At 38.8% G+C, this 24,108-nt stretch overlaps 1 protein-coding gene and 1 pseudogene across 2 annotated transcripts in view; one reads left to right on the forward strand and one right to left on the reverse strand.

Moving 5' to 3' along the window:
* The first annotated feature begins 437 nt into the window (after nt 1–437).
* Nucleotides 438–24,108, forward strand: part of LOC110045142 (uncharacterized) — a 109,863-nt gene continuing 86,192 nt past the window's right edge. The window contains exons 1-3 of one of the 2 annotated variants that reach the window (XM_020750736.2): nt 438–711; nt 16,867–16,950; nt 22,857–22,934. In XM_020750736.2, coding sequence (XP_020606395.1) covers nt 487–711; nt 16,867–16,950; nt 22,857–22,934 — 387 coding nt within the window. In that variant the 5' untranslated portion in view covers nt 438–486. The remainder of the gene's footprint in view (nt 712–16,866; nt 16,951–22,856; nt 22,935–24,108) is intronic. The other variant, XM_089279784.1, reaches the window with a different exon arrangement.
* Nucleotides 8,858–12,250, reverse strand: LOC149097258 (uncharacterized; annotated as a pseudogene).

Raw genomic sequence — 24,108 nt, forward strand, 5'->3', positions numbered from 1 at the left:
AATCCAACGGCTTTCGTTTTAAAACTGTTTTAGCGGTAAGTCCAATTTTCAGCCAAGAAACTAGCTTCTCATTTAGCCGAATGCATCCTGTGGATAATTTGACAGTTACTTAATTCTTTTGCTGTGAAAACTGATTAAACTAATCCGAAGCAGGTTGTTGACGGTTTTTAAAAAAGCACTGAAAAATAAGCAAAGTTCCCTCTCAATTAGCATCTCATACTGATAGAAGTTTAGATCATAGCGACGAAGCATTAGTCAGGCAGGATCTCTGACAAACAACTTGCTTCACTTTCAAAATAAATAACGTCTGTATAGCAGCGCATCATTCACCTCCCTAGACAGTGTTGACTAAATTTAAGTTGAGGACCCACCCTCTGTGCGGCTTTGGTTGGCAGCAACCAGGATACTTTCTTGAGGGAGGAAGAGAGAGGACCCTGGGAACGAGGTTGGTGTGGGGATTATAAATGCGTTTGACGCTCGGCAAACATGGCTACGTGGAAGTGTGGCGTTTATGTTGTTGTGGGAACCATAGTCATAGTTTTAACAATTCTGCTAAATTTCGACTTTCTACCGAAAAGAAGGTTATCTGAAGAGCTAGAGCTGACAACAAAAAGCAGTTCCAAAGGATCTACAACATCGAAAGGCATACCCAGCACGGTAAAGGTACCGACTAAGAGAACCACTAGTAATCTTCATTCAACTGCAGCGAAGGTAAGATTATTAAAATTTAATGCCAAATGTATTTATTTCTTACGTAACTATACCGAAGGTTCCATTTGTATGATTACAGCAATGTTTCCAACTTTAAAGACACGTTTATACATTGCCCAAAATTTCGTCAGAACATATACGGTCAGCTACGGTATGCATGAGTCCTTCTCGAGTTTACCCAAACTTGTACGTGGAACAAATGGTACAGTTGAGTCTTAAGCTTAAGCTTAATGGTTGGTATCAAAACTAGCAAGAGTTCTAGAGCTAGTGAAGGTGTTAGACCTTAGAAAGTCAGAAACTCTCGACAAATTTAAAGTCGACGAAGAACAATGAACCTTAGGGAATTAATCAGCGAAAATTGTAGTAAGCTTAAGGCCCGGGTCAAACGCCGTACTTCACAGGAGCTGAACCCAATTCAACCAATTAGGCTCATGTGAAGTTCAACGTTTGACCCAGTTAAGTTCGACTGATTTTATGTGGAGTGGCTGAGGCGTTCTTCATGCCTAGCCAGCCGTGAATAATGCCTGAAGACCAACTTTGGGTCAAACGCCGAATTGAACCAAACGCATAAAGAGGATCGGTACAAAACATGGACCCCTCAATCTGGACCCTCTACTAGACCCCCCTTTGGACCCGATCTGGACCCCTTCTGGACCCCTTCTGGACCCCAATTTGGACCCCCATCTGGACCCCTTCATGACCCCCATTTAGACCCCCTTCTGGACTAAGAACTGTGCGTGTTCTTTCATTTATGACAAAAAGAAACACTTGCTTTGGAGCATCTTTATCGATAGACAAGTGTAAATTATGGCATCTAGAAACTGTGAAATGCTCTTGGTCCACAGCTGCTATATTTCGAAAATGCACTTCACCTAAAACTGTTCACGAATTCATTCATTCCTCTGCATTTCTCGCCATTTTAATGAGCTGCCGCTTCCCTTTGACGTACTCTTGTGTTCTTTACGGAGGTCGATTAAAATTTCTCCTTCTAAGGTGAATGAGCGCTTCCTGTTCAGATCATGGTTCAAGTGTGACGGTTCCTTGCAAACTTGGCTGATATGGTGTAGCCGACACATATTAGGAAAAAACTAGAAATCCACTCCAGTAATACAACTGTTTCAAACTGTTGTTACCACTCGCCGCGTTCAGTACAAGATTATACACTTGTTTGTGCCACAGTGAACAACATCTCCCAAACAGACCATGATGACTGACACATTTCACAAAAAAGCCAATGCACAGCACTGATAAGAGACCACTAACCTGGTTTATACCACGTGGATAGGTAGTGTAAAATTGACCTAAAAAATCTATTGTTCTTCAATTAATTTCCATGATAACCGTAAACCCAGTTTAAGTTCAATGAACTGCCAAAAATAGCAGCCACTCACAATTTTTTGGTAACCTGGTTAATTGTAATTGATTAATTGGATATAACCCGGTTAACCCTCATAGTGCGGCTGCACCCATTATATTATTCTAGACACAATGGTGCATGAATTCATTAATTTCTTCACATCGTGCTCACTGATTAAATAGACTTCATCATGTTATGTTCTAAGTTTAATTATTTAAATCAGAAGCCCGTATTTTCTGGAAGAAAAAATGGGGGGTCCAGATGGGGGTCCAAATGGGGGTTCAGAAGGGGGTCCAGAAGGGGGTCCAGAAGGGGTCCAAAAGGGGGTCCAGTGATCCTGATCAAGGGGTCTTCGTTTTGTACCGACCCGTCTAAAGCCGCCATTTTGACTTTACCTTGAAAAACTACTGACCAACAAGACCACTTGTGTTAATTGTTTGGTGTAGCAGTTCAGTTCGACGTTTGACTCAAACAGGCGTTCTTTTAATTATTTGAGTCGACCCAAACTGTCATTAGTTCAGTTCATGTGAAGTACTACGTTTGACCTGGGCCTAATTCTCTATTAAGCTTATGTACTAACTAACCTTGTAGTTTTAATCATTTTTATTAGCCTAGTCTTTTTTTAGTGCAGAGTGCACTATTGGGATGGTTTTGGGGGCTGCTTGCTGCTAACGCACTATTCGCTGTTGCACTATGGCACTAAGGTGTAAACTTTAATGTTGGTCTAATTAAATAATAAACACTTAATGACTGGCCCCAACGGAAACAGGGAGTTTCGCAGTATTCCAGTTAAGAGATGGGTCTTGGGTCAAAAACCCGACGGCAACCGCTACCTGACCCGACACTGACGAAAAGGAAAATCGGCTAAAGTACTCATATAAATTAAAGTAGTATAATTATGAAAGAAAACAAAAGTAAATAAAAGAGTGAAGTTTCTAATGAAAAACGATTGAAAAAAATTACTGTAATACAAGATATCAAGGAAAAGAAGTTTGAAAAAACAACTCAACAAAATTCCAAAAGTGACTTGACTTGCGAATCATTTGGTCCTCTGTTAATTTAGCAAATAAAAGAGAATGTGCCCCAGAAATGTCTCTGTGTGATTTTCTCCTCGGTTACGTAGCATTTGATCAATTTCTTCCCCAATCGAATTTCATTTCTTTGTAAACAAGATTACAAAATGTTACATGAACAGCAGCCGGACTCCAACAGGCCGACTATCATTGAAAATTGTGGAGAAAATTCATTGTTTAATCCTTAGAACTACTGTAAATAATCTGCCAAAAATCAGGTCTGTAAAAAGCTAGTTTAAGTTTTTGTTTTTGTCTGTATAAGGTCATTTTCTGAAGTCACGCCTGACTAATTGTGGAAGCTTGACAATATTTATTGTCGCTTTACGATACTTTTCATGAATTAAACAAGCGATACCTTTCAACTTTCTCGATATTGATGAGTTAATTTTAAAGTAAAGGAAGAGGGGAAAAATTATTTTTCTCTCAGAGCTCAGCAAAGTCTCCTGCTCGCATTACCAGTTACGTGCTTTGGTGGGAATGTCAAATCCAAATATATTTTCGCATGAGAACCAAGCCGTGATGGCCGATGTGACGGCCCAAACATGCAAACCCAGCACCAGGAAATCATTTGCCCCAAAATGAAGCGAACAAAACAGTTTACACTGCAACCCGAACTGTTGCATGCAAAAATAAACTGCTAGTGTTTGATGTAAACACAAATGCCACATTTGGTTGTTCATTTTTGCTATGTATTCTTCAGAATGTGTACAAACTATATTAAACATGGCCCATACCACCTGTAGTACCAGAAAGCATTCTGAGGTATCAAATGCCAAACATTTTTAGACTCCCGAAAGTCAATCCTTTATCTGTTTGCCCAACAATCCCCCACCCCCAACCCACCCCCTTAGCTTTATGTAGTGCAGCAGCTGCAGTTAGCCAGGTAGACCTGCTTTGTGCAACCCCCCTGAAAAATTACACAACCCCTTGCCCAAAAAAATTAAATAGAACACTGGTTTTGTTTCCCCAAGGCCCTCAATGTTCCCTGACGAGAAGCCGAGGGGAACATTGAGGTCGAGGGGAAACAAAACTCACTGTTTCCCATGGCACCAGTCATTAAGTGTTTTGTTATACCTCCCAACTTGAAAATAGAAAAAAACTGCGAAGAAATAGTTTGCTTGATGCCGGCTGGCTCACAAATTTGCCATGGTTTCAAGGAACACGACCAGATCACGTGTGAGTCGAAAGTCCAAGTTGTTGTTTCCCTAGGGAGTTAGTGAGTATTGTTCACCCTAGGGAGTTAGTGAGTTTTGACCCACAACATGTGACACCTTCTCCTCCAGTCCGAAAACGTATTTGAGTTGGGCTGTATAACAATTTTAATTAACCCATTGACGCCTGAAAGAAATTGCACACAACCCACCCCTACATTCCCGGCAGTTTTTTAACATTTCCCAATGAGCATGAGTGCTAAAAATGCGCAGTAACCACAAACACAAGTTTAGGTTTCAAGACATTGTTTATTTTAAGTTAAATAAATGAAGGGCCAAAATATTAAAAAATATTAACAAAAAGAACTCAACTTGATGTTTAAAACTGATAAGAAAACAGGAAATTATATTGTTTCTTTGCCATGTGACAAAATGCCCAACAAAAACCGAGAAAATTGAATATGTGAAAATGAGTCATTATTGACTTCAGAATTGCCATTCTTGTACTATAATGGCTAACATTTGAGAAAACAACAGAAAATAAACACGAAAGGCATGTAGAAACAAGAATGAAAACAAGAAACCAAGTAATTTCTTTACTGCACGACAAAATATTACAGTGCTGCGAAAGAAAGATTAAAATTGTAAGTCAAAACAAAAACAAGCAAATTATTTTGAGACCAATCGTATTTCAACTGTGCTAAATAAGTGGCCACTTACTTCTTTTCTTGGTAGTTCTGTAGTAGCTGAATAAGACTCCAAAAAATATATTTGAACGAGCTAATTGGCTAATCAAACAAACCACGGAGGTCGTGATAAATTAGGTGTGCAGAGATCCAGCAAGCAAAAATACTGTTCACTTTTAAATCTGAAATTCTCGAAAACGGGGTACCAAGTGAAAGAAATGCCAAAGGAAGTTCAATAACAATAAATTTTCATTCAAGCTGAGGTGAAAAAACCTATTTAAAAGCAAAAAAAATGTTCAAAATTTCGCAGACAGGCTTGGCTGCACGACCCCATTTTCAAATTTATTCTTCACACTAGAGCAAAGGGTCTGAGTTTTAAATCCCAAAGCAGTAATTCCTCAATGTTAGGAATGAAAACAAGACCTTTGAAGTTTGCAGATTTGGCCTGCAGCATGCCATGGTAACCTGCACTTTACGTGTGCACGATTTTAAGAAGAAAAACCATCTTTCTAGGATAAAGTCGTCTAAAAATACTGGTATGCTCAGTAAGTCAATTCTGATTGGTTTATTTGTCCTCAAGAACTATAGAACAATAAGAGAACCAAAAAGCTATTGTCCCACATGCTTTTTATCGGGCGGTTACAGGTGGCACAGGAAATTGGTGGGGCTTTTCACCTGGGCGGTTATGGGTGGCATGGGAGTCAATGGGTTGATTAATTAGTCTAGAGGCAGGTAAGTGGTGAGGATGGGTTAAGAAAGGTACACATGTACCTTGGGGAGGGAAAGGAACATGTGTACCCCTTGAAAGTATGTTCCATCTATGCCAGTTGGGTGTGAACATCGCAAAGCTATATATTTGTTTTTCAGGTAACCCCTTGTTCTCCTTGTGGTACTATTCTCTTTAGAACTAAGCCAATTTGCTCCAAACGCATTTGATTAGTTAGCATTTGTGTCTTTCATATATTATGTGGAAGATACATTGCATACGGGATCACACATAAATGTTGAGTGGTTTTCCTTATGGTAGAACCTAACATGTGAGACGCATGCGTTCTAGCAGCCTTTGTGTTGTACACTATGTTTCCACGTGGTTATTTATATGTCATGTGATGTGGCCGAGGACGGCAGATACTTTTCAGGTAGCACAACTTGTCCCTTTTTAGTGCAAAAGTGAAACGTTACTGTGGCTGCGTATCTTTTAGAATTACCCACAGGTCAGTTCAACAAATATCATCTGCTGTTTCAAACTACAATAGTGTTTTGTTGGGGTTCAAATAAAGGAGGGAAATGTATTGCTTCTTCTGGTACTATGATCAAATTTTTCCCCCTCGATTTTTTAGGTGTATCACATAGAATTCCATGAAAGAATAAAAACGCTGTTTACCGTTTGTAAATATCTGCATCAGTTCCGGAGATATTTAAGTTTGAAAAATGTGTAAAATATGCAAATGAGATGACTGATGATGTCATACACTCAACCCAATTTTATATCAAGTATATAAATAGAGCTATCTTGGGTAATTTGCAGCACAGACCATTGAAACTTGATAGGCTAATAGTTCTGCAGGAAACACACCTACTGTTATATAAAATTCTGTTCCCATGGCAACTCACTCTTTTCCAGTCCCCACCCACTTGATTTCAATATGTTAGTGATTTTCAGCTCGCAAAACATTAAACGAGGCCACAAACTTGAGCTAACATATTTACATGCTTGCTGGATCAAGCATATGAGGCACCATTAGCAAATATCAAAATGGAATGCCAAAGGTGGCCAGAAATGCCTTTAACATTGGGGAGGTCTGGAACCCAGTATGTTGCCATGGTAACCAAACTGTTAAGCTCATATTGTGGTGCACATTTAGTAGAATCTTACTGCAAAGAATCAAACATTTCTGATACAAATTGGTTGAGATATCTTTTTTATCATATTTGATCAAAATTTGGTTGAGTGTATGACGTCATCACTGGGCTAATTTGCATATATTAAAAACTTGAATATCTCTGGAACGAAAAGAGATATTTGAATATAGTAAACAGCATTTTTCTTCTCACACAGGCTACTTGTTTATGCTTTAAAATGAATGCGATAGGAAAGATGCGATTTTCGTCATAGTACCACTTTAAGGGCTTGTCTATTTCTTGCCTTAATTGCATCTGTGAGAGAGACCAAAAAGTTCCCGAGTTAACGGCTTTAATATTCTGCAAATTGTAAATTTGTGACAAAAGAATCCAGGAAAGTGCTCAAATATTGCTGTTGAGTCCGTGGCACCTAATGAAAGCACAAATTAATTTAATCAGTCTTTGAGGACAGTCATTCACCGATTCAGGATATAATATCGGCCAAGTAGCACTGTTTACCTTCAATACTTCTTGTTGAAATGCTTCTCAGTTGTATCAATCGATATCGTTGTGAATTAATTTTGAATTGTTTTATTGTTAACAAGAAAGGTGGAAACAGAAAAGAAAGTGGTATTCCGTGACTATCTGATAATTAAATTAATTCTTGTTCATTGGTGAAAAGAAAATTTGCGCTTTGAGTAAAACAAAATTGTTTCTCTTCAAAATTGTTTCTTTCTTTGTCAGATATTTAGCTTTCTTTCATTTATGTCCAAAAACCAAGCACATCATTCCATGTGCTTTGGACAAAACAAGGGTTTCATTTTACATACCTTTGCGAGGAAAACAAAGGTATCAAGTTACAAAGTTGGCCTAAAGAGCTAAAATTGTCACGTTTGCTGCTTCAAGGTATTATTGAATTGAAAATGAACAAAAATCACCGTAAAACACCAGAGTAAAATTTAAAAGCTGTCATGATAAACAGTAATTGTTCGTAATTTTTGGACCTTGAATGAAAATACAGCCGTGAAACATACACACTGTTAGGGGGGAAAGCCTTAGCAGACTACCACCCTCAAGGTAGATACAAACCAGAAGTGAACTGAGCAGGGGTGAGTACCTGTCCGACGACCATGCCAGAGCTACAATGTATCAATTGCACTCTGCACTATCTGACATTGTCTCCCTAGTTTTATGCTGTAATTAGCTAAATTATGTCCCACGGGTATGTTCTCAATAGCCTATCTTGAGGGTTTGACAACAGATCTTTGTGAGCATGAATAGTCTGAGAGGTAGACTGGGTACCGGTATTTTGCATGATTGTTTTTGAGTAAAGGTGGCCATTTGTATTTTTCAATTGCTTAGAGTTAGGGTAGCGTGGTGCAGTTTCTGCTCTTTACCGCACACACCACTTCCGAATCAAGTTCTGTCATTTTAATAACCACGGACATGCAAATTAGTATGCCAGAGAGACTCAAGATTGTGTTTTGTAAGTTAGTGAACAGTTTTGGAGACTACCAGAGTTATGTTTTCACCAAGTGTGATGGAAGGCAAACAAGTTGCCGAAATGACAGTCAATTCGGTGGAAGAGGAAACGTAATTCAAACATTAAGTAACATGGCTGTGCAAATTAGTGAGTCGAAACTTAATACACTGTTACGTAATAGATTCCTGGCTGGGAAAGTGACAAAACGTTACTAAAGCTGATCATTCCCTGTTCATTGTTGCTGAAATCTTCCTCCTATTTCTTTAAGCACAGCTTTTTCGTCGATGAAGAAAACCCAGATTGGTTTTATCCAAGATAACATTTAAGCATAGCAATGGACAGCTGGCATTTAGCAGTACGTAAAAATCCCTGCAGGTTTCGTTTTACTGTTTTTACCATAGCATTCATTTAGTTTTCAGTCTTATATTGCTCACAATTTTAGAAGTATTTATAAACCCTGTTATGTAAGGGTCTCCCTGCACCTATCTAAAAGGCCCCAATGGAGAAGATGGGGGTAGAAGCAAAGAGATCCTCCCTACTGAAACCATGTGACATTAGTTTTGAAAACATGTGCAACTCTCAGAAAATTTTTCAATGGCCTCAAAGAAAGTCTTTTCTTGACAACGGTCCACTTGTCGTCAAGTGTAGCTGATTGCAGATTTCTTTCAGAACTGCCAGTTTGAGTGAGTCAAGGTTCTTGTTCTTTACAAGTTCACAGATATTGCCAACACCCGCTATGATTGGATGGCTTGGTTTACCCATATCATCCATCACCAAACTTCTAAGGGTGTCAAAGGCCATTTCCAACTCTGCGGCCTCCTCAGGGATTTCCTCCACATCAATACCCCTATGATGCAGGGCTGCTGTCTGACATGAAAACAGGCTGCTGATTTGCTGCGCAGTCCTCCACTTATGCTTAAACGTGAGCTCTCTGTCTTCATTTCTGAGGGTCTTCATCTCCCTCACTACCTGCACAGGATCGGCCTTGTTTCTAGTTCTTGCACCCTCTTCAAATTTCTTCATCAAGAAAGTCTTGACGTTATCAGTCATTCTGGTGGGTCATTTTGTTATCTTCAGAGCCCACCCTAATGGTCTAGGGTCATATCCTCTGACAGCGCTGCCACTATCACCTTGCGATGAGGTTGATGGCACATCCGGAGCAAACATCACCCCTGTCATAATTCCCGCCGATTTCCTCCTAAGGCAGTCATACATGGACTCGCAGTCCACCTCAAGATGGTGCTTGCCGGTGTCCATATGGTTGTCTGCCTCTGCTTGGGTCTTGAACGTCAGGACACATCCAGTCTCTTGGCAAGAGTAGATCTCGGACTGGTGCCTGACGCTCTCACCCACACTTCCCCTGTGTGTGGCTTGACCAAGTGGCTTTATCACCCTTAGCCCAGTATCTCCTTGTGGTATAACTCCAAGACCACTACAGGGGATGAGGTGTCCAGGGCCGATGTCGTATGCTTTCCACACACGGATGCCACACTCCTCATAATGGAAATTGTTCAACACACTAATACCTGGTATCTTGCTATCTTTGTTTCTCTCCCTGGTAGTGTCCACCTCGACAAGTGCTGCTCTGCACCCTTTGATACCACCATGGGATTCTAGTACTGCTTTCATATCCTCAGCAGTGACGATGTCATGCCTCTCGTTAACCCATCGCTTTATGTGTGCCTTCATAGCAGCAGTCTTCCTATTGCAGATGTCCTTACCAGCCTGTGACTCTGAGAAATCATATTGCACTGGCCTGACACCGGTTCTCACCCCTACTTCTCTAAGACTTAGCAACAGATGCCCATTGTGGCAACATCCAGCATTATGTGATCGGAGGTAGGCTATTGTCACAATTGGATACTCCTGTTTGACTTTGTGCAGCAAGTCCTCTACGATTGAAAGAACGGCAAAGCTATTTTGGGAGCAGTTGTTGAAAATGTGCACAAAACACTTGACTTCATGGTTTCTCTCCACTGTTGCTCTAGTAATTACTGCGTTGATATGCCAGCTTCTTCCCCTCTTGCCCAAAAAATCACTCATCTGTTCTCTGTATTGCACAGGCAGAAACTTCATTTCCCACTCCATTATGACAAGACATGAGTTCTTGTCTAGCTTCTGGAGGATATCTTGCTTGGCTTTGTCCTGGTTACTTGACCGTAGCAAGTGAGCCTTCCAAGCCTGTATGTTGCGCACACTCTCTGTGTACTCAAACCTCAGCCTACCCCTCACCTCTTCTGTCATGGCCGTTTTGTCTTGCATCTCTGCCACCTCTCTCAGTACTCCTTCCAGACTCTCACAGCGCTCACATTCGTAGCAATGCTGGTGATCACATTCGCCCCTAAACTCCCATGCACTACTGTCACTTAGTGTGTGGACGATGCAGTGATCACCGCAATGTTCACCCCGTCCGATGTGTGTCTTGAAGTCATTTTTCAAGTACCTTTTTCCATCCTTTAGTAATTTCTGAGTGGCTGTCACGCTGATGCCCTGATCTGCTAAGCCCTCCAACATCAAAAATACCTGGTCAAATGCCTCTGTACCCTCTGCAGTAGTGTTGTCAAGTCCCTGAAGGGATTTCTGCATAGAGGCTGAACACCCCTCAATCATTCGGTAGAGAGAATGCTGGCTCGCTGGCTCGAACTCTTGTTCTTTACAATAGTCTAAATATTGTCTGATGATGCGTGAAGGATGGTCCTTGATGGTCCTAATGACTGCTGGTATGATAATCTTCTCTCCCGAGTCAAGCTTAAAAGTTTTTGTCCCGAACACCACGTCCTGGACAAATTCTGGTCTGGAGAAGCTCAGCTCTTGAAAAGTTGTCGGCAAAGTGGGAAAGGATCTGTTGCTTTGTTTGCGAATGACCTGCTTGCTCATAGGCCTTGACTAAAATGTTGACAAGACCAGAGTTGGGATCAAAAGGCTTGCGCTTTCCTTGGTTGTCTCTGTTTGGATCCAAAAGTATCTCTGTTTGTAACGCCTTCCAAACCAGTTCTTCTTGGCGGGGAGTGATGACAGACAATGAGGTCCCTATAGCTTCTTTAGCTTTGCGGATGTAATATGGCTGCTGGGTGTCAGAGACGTCATCCCAGGTCATGTTCAGGGTGGACATTACAGGGCTGTACTGGCCACCTGAGATGCTGTGGACAGCTTCGTTTAATTTCTGCCGTTTGCTGTTTTGTTCCTCCATCTCATCAACCCATATACTTATCTCTTCTTCTGGTATCGAGGCGTGGAAAGAATGGGAATGCAACGAGACTGTTTCTGACCCCTCACCAGTGCTTGAGACCTCTGCACACACCGAGGCTGGCATTGTGGTCTCCTCTCATACAGTAATGACAGAGAAAGTGGCGGAATCAGACTCCTTGATATTGTCTCCAATCACCAAGGTGTCTGAGTAAGGATCCTGAAGTGTAATAAAATGGATTAGCAAATTATGAACAAGATTAGTAACAATTCCACAAAGATCTCCAATACATGTAACTGTGGAAGCTCTGTATGTGTTTCCTAGCCAATGCCAAAGGCCGCCCTCGCATTTTTGTTCTTGTTGCTGTCTTCAAGCAGTCATTATTTAAGCGCAGTTGAATTTTAGTTAGGACTGGGACCAAGTTGCCATCCAGAAATCGTTCTCAACGGGTGATCGCAAAACTCGGATAAACTGCTATATTTATAACTAGGTCCAAAGCCTCTTGGAAATCAACCACGCCTAAACGATTCAAAATGGCCACCCATTGAAGAAAAGACAGGAAAACCAACAAAAGTACCTTTTATTCATGTTGTCCGTCATTATAGATATCAGGGCACCTGTGGGGCGCATCGAAAAATCCTCTGATCACTAAGCTATGAATAGCCAATGTGTAGTAGCTTACCTGCTCTCCAGACATGAAACAGCAAGCCTTACGGGATTTGTAGTGTGCTCCGCAGCAGTTGGAACACACAGCTGTCATCACTGATTACTACTGTCTACATTTTACAGTGCACACTGGTAACCTTACAACAGTCAACAATAGGAAGTATACAAAGTGTACATCAGCAATGTTGTTTACTTTTTACTGCACTTACAGTAACATTTTACCTCATTTGGTACCATCTTAATGCTGGGCAATCATCAGCAGAAACCACATTTTGTACATGCAAATTGACTTTGGGTATTTAGCATGTCACTATTTTTTTTTTAAAGTCATGGCAAGAACTTATTAGAACCTCAACACACTTCAACACAATTACAAGGTGTATGTTGGACTCAGTTGTTGATGTTGTTATGTAACAGGCTAATAGTCATTATTGAAGCAAACCATCTTAACACCACATCATTTATGTATAAGTTCACTTGGCAAGTGGAAACAGTGGCGAGCTCAGAGAGTTAAAAGTCACATGGGACAAGGCACAACATGCTGCACAAAATAGGGTTAAGTGAGGAGAGATTGTTGTTGCGTTATATCCCGTTGGGACTAAGAGCGGAATAAAGACGCCTGTGCCGCCCGTAACCGCCCGTGCGAAAAACTCCTCCATTTCCCTGTGCCGCCTGTAACCGCCCGAAAAAAAGCACGTGGGGACAATTGCCTTTCCTACCCTCGCTGAAGATTTTTTGGTTCTCCTATTGTTCTATTTTTCCTGAGGACAAATAAACCAATCAGAATGGACTTCCTGAGCATATTTTCAGAGGACTTTAGGGGTCCTAGAAAGACGGTTTTTCTTCTTAAAATCGCGCGCTCGAAAAGTGCAGGCAATCATGGCGCGTTGTGGGCCAAATCTAAAAAACTTCCTAGGTCTTGTTTTCATTCCTAACACGGATAAATTACTGCTCTGGGCTTTAAAATAGAAAGGAAAAATACAAATCAATGTTCAGGTGACCTCAGAATGGAGGATCAAGGAGTACAGAGTCCTCAAAACGTTCTGGTGAAGAAGTTTTTCTTCCTACAACCGCCGAGAAAACGTGAAGATGGGAGTGCTTTCAAGTAAGTTTCGACGACAGATCGCAGGTTTAAAGCGGCTTTGCGGACTTCAGAAACAAAAATGGTAATGTACATTATTACTTCGAAGTTGAATTAAACTTTTGGAACGATTGATAAAGCCACGGGCGTTAAAATGACTGCAAAAGCGGTCGACAAAAACTCAAGCTTCCATGTTAGCGTGAAGAATTAATTTGAACATGCGGTCATGCAGCGAAGCACATCTGCGAAATTTTGAGCAATTTTTTGCTTTGAAATAGGTTTCTTCGTCTCATCTTGGATGAAAATTTATTGTTATTGAACTTCCCTTCGCATTTCTTTTATTTGGTTCCCTGTATTTGGGAATTTTAGGTTTTAAAAGCGAACAGTAACTTGCACGCTGGATTGAATACCCGGCCACTTATTAGCATCTCAGTGAATAAGAATAGCAACTATTGTTATATACCTCGTTCTTCAAAGCCCACCGACACATGTAAATAAAGTGGCCGGGTATTCTGAAGTTGCTCCGCATATTTAATTTATGGCGACCTCCAGGCACTTTGTTTATTTAGTTTATTTGCTTCATTCAAATATTTTTTGGAGTCTTATTCAGCTGCTACAGAACCGCTGAGAAAAGAACTAAATGGCCACTAATTTAACACAGTTGAAATACGACTGATCTCAAAATAATTGGCTTGTTTTTGTCGTCTTTCATCTTTCTTTTGCAGCGCCGTAATATTTTGTCGCGCGGCGAAGAAATTACTTGATTTCTTGTTTTCAGATTGATTTTTACATGAGTTCTTCGCTTTTATTTTTTGTTGTTTTCTCAAATGTTAGCCGTTATAGTACAAGAATAAAATTCTGTTGAATTTGGTTTCGTTTTTTGTCCTCCAAAGTCAATAATTAACTCATTTTCGCAAAGTCAATTTTCTCAGCTTCTGTGGACATTTTGTCGCGCGGTAAAGAAAGAATATAATTTCTTGTTTTCTCATCAGTTTAACACATTAGGTTGAGTTCTTTTTGCTAATGTTTTTTAATATTTTGACCCTTCATTCATTCAACTTTGAATAAACGATGTCATGAAACCTGATCTTGTGTCTGTGGTTACTGCGCATATGGTTTATTTTTGTGCTTTCACTCGCTCAGAAATATTCCAAAAAATGCCAGGGAATTAGGGGTGGGTTGCGGGCAATTTCATTCAGGTGTCAATGGGTTAATTAATTAAACAAACATTTAAGTTAACACCTTATTGTGTTAGTGTATTGTGCCTTGTTGCGTTAGTGCCTTAGCAAACAGCAACCCCCCTAAACCATCCCAAAAGTGTGCTCTACACTAAAAACTATGTTTCCTAAGTCACTTATTTCTACACCTTTATCTTTCCAGTGATTTCCTTCTCACTTGCAGCAATTCAACTCCCAGATACTGACATTTATTTTAAAAACAACACTACAACCAAATGGAATCAAACTAAGCATAAGTCCACAAGTACACATTGCAGACCTATTTTTGCGTTCACATAGTGTAATGCAATCCTAATCCAGTCTATATTGAGAATTTTTGGGATGGATTTGTTCACTGATTTGCCCCCACACACACAGGAGGGCCAAATTTCATCATGAGTGCATGCATGCAGTCATGTATTCGCTGTATAGAATTGAAAAAAGTGTACATATGATCTACGAAGCTGCATGTATTTTGACCCTCTCGCCTTCGACAACAAGTAGCTAAAGGCTGCATCATCAGGAAAGAATATTTTGTAGTTTAGCGATGGCAAATGGCCCTGACTTGTGGTAAGAAAGCAAATCTTCTGTGTAGCTCGGCAAATCGCCATGATGACCCTCAGATCTGTGGTCAGGAATATATTTTCTGATTTGTAGTTCAGCAAATTTGTTGTGCCCATAATTGGTTGTCAGAAAGCAAACTTTCTGTGTTATGTGACTCACCAAAAGGCTGTGTTTTGTTGTCAGAAAGGTTAGTTCACCTTTTTTTCATTTGTGAACTGAACAAGATGTAAATTTGAGCTATGTAAACAAATACAAACACAAAACTTAAAAACATTTGGCAACGTGCTGTCTTGCAGGGTTGCTGGTCAAAACTTTATTGTCTCAAGAAATATTTGTTACAAGTGTTGGCGATCTGAAACAGTTCAAATACCTTTCCTGGAAAATATTTTCTCCAGTACAAGTTAGTACCTAATTGATTAAAAACACTTTTACTGCAGGCTATCATCTATTTTTGGCCAGTTCAACTTCACAATCATGCAGATTGTTATCTGACATGCGATCAAACTTAGTTTTCTCTTGAGCCATTCGAAGGCCACCAAAGTAGACCAAACATTCAAAGTACTCACGTGAACGCACTGCTCTAATCTTTGATTACTACTAGTATTACATGATTGTATAATGATATACACGAAAAAATTACTCGATTCTGATTGGCTGAAAGCAGTGCAGTTCAAGTGTAACACCAATGCAAAAAGTGTAACACTGGTGTAAAAAGTTTATCACCAGTGCAAATTACACATCGTAATTCTGGATTATGATTGGCTGAAAGACTATAGGAAATTTTCGAAGCCAGTGATATGCAAAATGATGATGAAAATTTTGTGTGGAAAGGTTGAAACAGTTTTTCTCGGTCAGTTTGGAATTAATTTGCACTTGTGAATTTTTCAAAAAGCTGAAATTGCACTCGCCGAAGCGGCTTGTGCAATTTCAGCTTTTTGAAAAACTCACTCGCGCAAATTAATTCCAAATTGAACTTGAAACCATATGATTACCTATATGTATACATTGGTGTTAACAATCAGCTTACTGTTTACAGTAAACTAGAATGTTTGACACGGTAAGAAAGTAATTCATCCACTCATTCATTCATTCAGGAGGGTTGGGGCCAACAATATTAAGCTTAAGACTTATATATTGTGCAGTATTGATGAAACACGTCAAATTTGATTGGCTTCAAACTCACTGCTAGTAATTTCCAGTCTGTCTGTGTTATGCAGTATTACTAGGAATTTGCAATTAACAAATCAAGAGGTGTGTCTACTGTCCTGATATCCTGTGATATCAAGTCACTGACCTGATATGGCTACGATACCATGCTCACTTGGCTGAATTTGGGTACAGTAAATACCAAATCATACCGTTTTGGTAGGGTGTCTCAAAAACCAAGACCTGAGTAGGCAACCCTAAAATGCAGAATTTTGGAAACTGGAATCCAGTATTCCAATTCTAGCAGTGTTCTATCTATGGGCTATCTGGCCACAATGGAAGCCCCTTGGTGACGTAGGCACCCAGCCTCCTCATAGGGAGGCAGTTGGTTAACAAGACAATGTTAATATTTAAAACCAATTTGGCACTTTGCTGAAATTCCAAAATGACACTTAGCACAACTGAAGACTCAAAAACTGTGAATGCAAATTACACATTTCAACACATTATGGGTTTTCTGGTGGTATTTTTCCAAACACATGTTTATGCTGCTTATAAATCCCACTGCAATATATTAAGATATAAACCAATCCAATTCCCTGGATAAATTGATGTAAGCCTAGGGCCTATAACTGGAATTTTAATTCACCCTTTACTTTCAGTATAATAATTTATGTAATCAAGGTTTTTATTTTTTGACAGAACAATGGAGGAAAAATTTCAATCAAACAGTACAAGAAAGAAATAAGTAACTGGAGTTGTACTGAAAAGTTGCCTTCACCAATGGTAATTTAATTAATTGTGGCAATTGAAATTGGTGGTACAGTGTAGGTGAAGTGTGTGTTAGAGTCAAGTGGCCCATCAGCTTGTGCTTATCTTACAACTTGCATCTGTTTTATGAACCTCATATTGGCTGTTGACTAGTAGTTCTAAGTTTTCATAGAGCGCTACGCTTCTACGCATTTATCACTGATCACTTTGTACTTCTCCTCTTGCATGTACATGTAAAACTGTGGCATGTCACCATGGTTGTTGGTCTATTGTAGAAGTTTTTATTCAATCCTACGCCTGAACTCGTTCGTTGACAATCATTTCTATGGCTCTATGATCACACACCTCTAGATAATGAACTCTACAGCTCTACAGCGCTATGATCACACATTTCTAGATAATATAAAACTCTTTGGCTCTACGATCACACATTTTTAGATAATATAAAATTCTATGGCTCTACGATCACACATCTAAAACACTACGGCTCTATGGCACTACGATCACACATTTTGAGACAATAAACTCAAGATACAGCTCAAAAGGAATTGTTTATCTCGATTTCTTCTCTTGTACTTCTTCAAACTGTAGTAATTACTTGACACATTTGCTGAAAAATGTAAACAAAACCTAATTTTTGTTTCTGTTGCTCCCAGTTATTAATGCAATAAAAAGTTTAGAATAGAAACAAGTGTCATACTAAAGTTCTAACTTACTGAAGAAAGTTTTGAATAAAAACAAGGGTCATACTATAATGTACTAAGAAAAAATTTGAATAGAAACAAGGGTCGTACTAACGTTCTAAAGAAAGTTTTGAATTGAAACAAGGGTCGTACTGTTGTACCAACTTACAGGGGAAAGTTTTGAATTGAAACAAGGGTTGTACCAATGTACTTACTTGCCATGCAAAGTTTTGAATAGAAGCAAGGGTCGTACTAATGTACTAAGGAAAGTTTTGAATTGAAACAAGGGTTGTCAGGAGCCCATTACCTGGAGCCTCCATACTAATTCTACCCTTGAGTCAACCCTGTCCTGTATCTTTTTATTTTTAGAACTGTGATATCTGCGGGAGGTCTTTCATTTCCCGTGAAAACAATCATGTTTTCGCTGACGTCCCAAAAAACACCCTAAAAAAATGGCGGCCAAAGGGGAAGGCTGATCTCTATTCCTTTTCCCATTTTCCTTTCTATTTTTATCTCTTTTCCTATCTTACCACCAAGGGAATCTGGGTACATGTATCAGCTAACTGGAAGTTAATAAAAGTAATAGACAACTTAAAGTTGGCATTCATACATATTGAACCGCCTTGTATTTTCTTAGTCTGGTTTGTTAGCGTTGTGGATTTTTGTGCTTTGTTTGGTGGTTTTTCGTTGTTGCTATGTGACTTCTTGTAAAATGAGGCATTCTGTAGGGAATTTGGACCTAACAGGAGGCCAAGGCCTGACAAAAGCAAGGAAATCTTTAGATTTTGGTCATAAAGATCTAGGTGAGAGCGACGTTGATAGCACGAGCGGTTTTGATGGTGAAAAAGAAGATCATGAAATGACAAGTTTATTTGAAGGATGTCCTTCGAAGAAAACTCCAGGAGAAGCAGCAGAGTAAAGCCGAAAAATCTGAAGACTTGCATTTACTGGAAAGTTGGCACAAGGAACTTTCAGCTGCTGGTTTAGTGTCAACATTTTATATCTCACTTTCAAGCATTGTCCACTTGAAGACTCAGAGCCAGCTACAGTTCTCAGTTTTCTGCTCATGTCCCTTTGTTGTATGATCATCAAATTGGACCATTCCATCCTGTTCACTTAGTTGTCCATGTTAGTGGTGCCTGGAGTTTACAATGCCCAATCTACAGTGTACGAACATATAAAATGGGGTTGACAACACTACTGTGACGACTCCTATGATACATGAAATTTGTACATTTGCTGTTCTGTGTTCAGTCTCTTGACCTTTTTTGTTGGTTCACTTGTGTTTATGAAGGGCACTTTGTGTTGTGTCATAAGGAGGAATTTTAACTAGAGTTCAGCCATTAGACTTTGGTCATTACCGGTAGGTCATAGGTCTAGGTCTGCATGATTTCAGCTGTTATTGGCATGTTGCTTTGCCGAGTTTTATACCTATATTTTATACCATATAACGTAGAGCGTAGAGCGTAGTCAGGGTAAACTCAATACAGAATTGTAAATTGACAATAATTATTAAAACAATGCAATCCGTAATAATACTCAACATTTCCTAAGCGATATAATATTTGCTACAATAACTATACGCCACTACACCTCTATGGTGTGCGCATATCCGAGAGAAATGGAGCTTAAACATTCAAAATACTATCGTAGAGTCGTAGAGCTCAACAAAAATTTCTACGCCTAATTGAGCTTCATAAAACGGGCAGGGTATATCCACTTTGTCAATAGCCTTCAGCGCTCGAAATTAATTTTTTGGACTACTAAACCCTTCAGGTTAGTGGACATAAATTTTACTACTGTAACCAAATTATGAAGTTCATTATCCAAGAATCTGTTCACAAATTTTAAATATATTAGAAAATTGTGCTAATAAATAGGACAAACTAATGTAGGGATGGTTCAAATTATTAAGAGATGTTGAAAAGCTTTTTCATTTTCTCCTCAGATTCAGGTGACATTTGCCTCAAAGCTTCTACAATGTCTCTGAAATGGTCTTTTTCCTGTTGGGCCCTTTGCTGTTGGCGGCATAGGATGTCTCATCCTTACGATTGTTTGCGTGTGCTTTTATGTTTCCGATATGGAAAGCCTGAGTACCTGTGAAAAAGGAACTGCTCTTGTCTGTGAGTGAGGAAGACATTGTTTGTGTAGACTCATCGAACTGCAACCAGGCAAATACCTTTTCCCATTCCTGGCAAAAAGTTCTTCCTTCTTGTTTTCGCTTTTCTTCATAGCGCTTCTGGTAGTCTTTTGTAGTGTTTGAAACTGTACCTGTTCTGTGACTTCGTTGTTGTTTCTGTGATCTACTGTTTCCTCTTCATAACTTTTGGGTGGCAGTCTTTTTCTGATAAAGCTATCCAATGGTTTCTGCATCTGTTCTGTATAATAACCAGTTTACACTAATGAGCCACTCCCAAAAACAAAAAAACAAAAAAACAAAAAAACAAATGCTGAAATAAGCAAAATGGCGGAAGTAATTTTATGAAGGTTGTGTCCAGATCTCTCCATCCAACAAAGGCCTGGTTACCTTGAGTTCTGTGAAGAGTGTTTTTCATTGTTCAATTATGCTGTAAGCATATTTTTTTATAGAACAACAAATTGTTCAAGAAAGAAAATGATCTTATGCAAAAAAAGGAAACCTCAGCCTTTCATGAAAATTAATATTTATTTGTAAGAAGAGTTTCTATGAATGATAATTACTACTTAATTTAACGAAAATTTTTACTAACCATGTCGAGTTTCATGTACTTGGGCACATTTTACTTTCATTCAGTGTTAGTAGGGCCGTATGTATTTTACTTTCATCTAGTGTGTTAGTACTGCTGTACATGTATACATTTTACCGTCATTCAGTATGTTGGAATGGCTGTATATTTTACTTTCATTCATTGTGTTAGTACGGCACACATATTTTACTTTCCTTCAGTACGTTAATACAGCTGTTTATATTGTACTTTCATTCAGTATGTTAGTACGGCCATATATTTTACTCTCATGTAGTGTGTTAGTAGATGTATGGCTGTGTGTATTTTACTTTCATTCAGTATGTTAGTACGGCCATAATTTTTTTTTTGTAAATTTCAGTGTGTTCATTCATTATGGTCGTTCATTTAATTTCAGTCAGTGTTTTAGTATGGCTGTATATTTTACTTTCATTCAGTATGTTAGGATGACCGTATAGTTTGTTTACTTTCCTTCAGAATGTTAGTTTGACTGTATATTTTACTTTCCTTTAGAACATTAGTACGACCGTATATTCATTATCTAGATAAGTTATGTGTGATCATAGAGTCACAGAGCCACACAGTTCATTATCTTAATATGTGTGGTCGTAGAGCCATACAGTTCATTATGTAGAAATGATTGTTAATGAATGAGTTCAGGCGTAGGGTTGAATAAAAACTTTTACAATGGACCAAAAACTATTGGTAACCATGGTAACATGCCACCGTTTTATATACACACACAAGAGAAGAAGTACCCAAGTGATGGGTGGTAAAAGCGTAGAGGTGTGGTGCTCTGCGAAAACTTGTACACCTATGCGAGCTTCATAAAACGGACTGGGTATATTATCTTAGTATCCAGTCAGGTATCCATAGCATTAAGGTGGCTTGATTGGATTTTTCAATGGTGATACCTTCCAACTTTAAATATAAATCACAGTGCACTAAAGCATAATACAGGAGATTGATATCCACACTCTTGTTAGGGATAGACCAAAGTTTCGGGTGTGGTGTATTTTATTGAGATGGGAGTTACCATAGCAACGCAATGACGTTAATGCTGTTTTTACTCATGGTCAATTTTCTTGACATCTAGAGGTTTTCTTTCTAAACTGTCTACTGTACTTGTAGTTTAGATAGTGTGCCTGATGAGTAGCGAGTTTAAGCAAATTCTATCAAAAAATCTTGGCTGAAGTTTTTGACTGGTAACATGAAACAAATCTAATTGAGTCACTCTAGTATATGTTTGCCGGGCCTATGGGAAGCACATTTGGAGCGCATGCTATTTTTATGCACATGAACCACATTTGCTGAAAAGTGGAACAAAATCGCTTCATTTGATTGTGAAAAATATGAACTTGAATAAGGTGGCTATTTTGCTTTTTTGTCAAAACTTGGCAGTGTATTTACACTGAGGCAAATATGACTCTGTAATCCTATAGCTAAATAATTTAGCTTTAAAGTACAACATTTCACATTGTACTGTATCTTGCAAACATGGTTGTTACTGTCTGTTGTTGAAATGTAGCCAATACTTGAAAATACACTGATAACTAACTGAAGTAAGATCAATACACATTAACCATTTCACTGTTCTGCTAACAATAAAAGAAGGTATGAATTAACAATCAATATCTCATGAAGAGGAATGACCTTAAGCATTTTGAAAAACAAAGGCCCAGGATATATTTCAGATATTTCTATATCATTGACAAGCCAGTAAGTCAAAAGCGGCGTGTAAAAAAAAGTCGTTTGCTATGAAGGCATTCATTGCAAATGACTTTGAAACTCAAAGTTGGAAGATTCATTGTTTCCCAATAAAATGTAAACAACATAGATCAGAACTTTTCATTATGGGTCATTACAGTATCAAATATATTGCATGATTGAGAAAAACAATGATTTTGGACAACTCACCTTTTCAATCCCTTTAAAAGCTGCTGTCAGTTGCCTTCTGGTTTGTACCATCTCAAATCTAACCGACACATTGTCGATACCTCAAGCTGCTGCAAAACAATGTCGCTTGATTACCAAAATCAAGATGGTGGTTTTCAAGGAAACTGGCTTAGTTCTCAGGTCTCCTCAGTTTGATTCTGGATAAATTGTACATGACATCATTTATCCAAAGGAATTTTGCATCCTGACATCGAGCAATGACGTCATATGACATCATAGCTTGAAAATGAGTGATTTGCATTTTCATTATAATTATCACCTTGCACCAGATGATTCAAGTAAGATATGACTTAATCCTTGACCAGTGACTGCAACATAACCTCTGTTTATAATCACCTAAGTAATATTCTAAGGTAAAGTATAAGCTAGGAACAGGAAAAAATACCTTTGAACATGATTCTCTCAGCTGAGAAAATTGTCTTACTTGGTACAAAGTTGAAAAATTGTTAATTTAAAATGTGTGTTGACAAAAATATTCGTCTTTGTCATTTTGATTAGTGTTCATATTTTTCCAATGATATAAATGTGGGTTCAATTTAAGTGCAATTATCTATTTTAGGACAACCTACCAGAGCTTTCATTCGATGATGTTAAACATTTCAAGTGGAACTGCACTGGTTTTCCCCAGACACCAGAGGTACTGTCTAGTTTACTTGAGGACCTATTAATTTAGTATTAAGAGTGTGTCCATGAGAAAATGAGGCAGCACCAGGCAGAAGGTGATACAGCTCAAATCACTGATTTTGCTCAAACTTGGCACAAATGTTGGGTTTGGTGAGGGAATGATTGTGGCAAAAAAGTAGGTCAAAATATTTTATTCCCTTTAAGTTAGGGGGACCCCCGACAAAATGGCCATTCGACACTAATTTATGCATATTTAATTAGCCATATTTGGTTCAGTATTTCTACAACAAGAAAAACCATGTGAAAATGAAATCCACTGGATCATGCTGTACAACTATCAGTCTAAAGGCACAGATATTCATTTCAACTGGACAATTTGATTTCTCTCCATGGCTTAATCTTAAGTAAGGTGCATATTTTGTAGTGTTGTGAATAGCCTTTACAGTGCGTTTGCTGAAACCAGGGCCACCCAGACAATGAAAACCAATCAGATGGCAGAACTGAAACAATAGATTCCAACATTTTCAAATCTAGCCAATCAAATGTCCTATTTTCAAATCCAGCCAATCAAATGTCTGGTACAAAACAATGAAATCTCTTAACTTGTCCGTTGTGATGCTTATGCAATTAATAAGCCCAAACCGTTAGTAGTTTCACGTGCTTGCAGATTTAAGAATTATATACTGCCCCACTTTCTATGGGTTGTTTGGTTTAGAAAATACATGGAAAGAAAAGCCGCTTAAGAGTGTCACTCATAAATATATATCACCACCAGAGTGTGTGGTGTAGGGTTTGAATATTGTCGTGGCTGTTTAAAAGAAACCCTTCAAATGGTCTCTGAGTAGTTTCGCATGTGTACAGGTTTGAAAATATGTAGGAATTGGCAGGGATTATTTTTGATGTAACTGAAAGGAGCTGAAAGCAAACTTCAAGCAGTAGAAATGAAAAGTTAACTTAATACAAAAATGGACTTGTAACTTGAATTCTTTGTTCGCAATATCTTCGACTTTTCCATCCGGGGGAGGTTTGGCGCTATCGTCTTTTGTTTTTGCCTGAGTGATTTTACACGCTGAGGCTTTGATAGTACAGCATGGAAAAAATTCGTGTGAATTCTCCATTTAGATGTTATTTCAATACACCGATAACCCAGAAAGGGAGCTCAAACTCCAAAATGTACAGCTTCTGAG

This window comes from Orbicella faveolata, unplaced genomic scaffold, assembly GCF_042242905.1.
Source record: "Orbicella faveolata isolate gen_17 unplaced genomic scaffold, um_ofav_v1 contig_47, whole genome shotgun sequence".
In the NCBI taxonomy this organism is placed as follows: Eukaryota; Metazoa; Cnidaria; class Anthozoa; order Scleractinia; family Merulinidae; genus Orbicella; species Orbicella faveolata.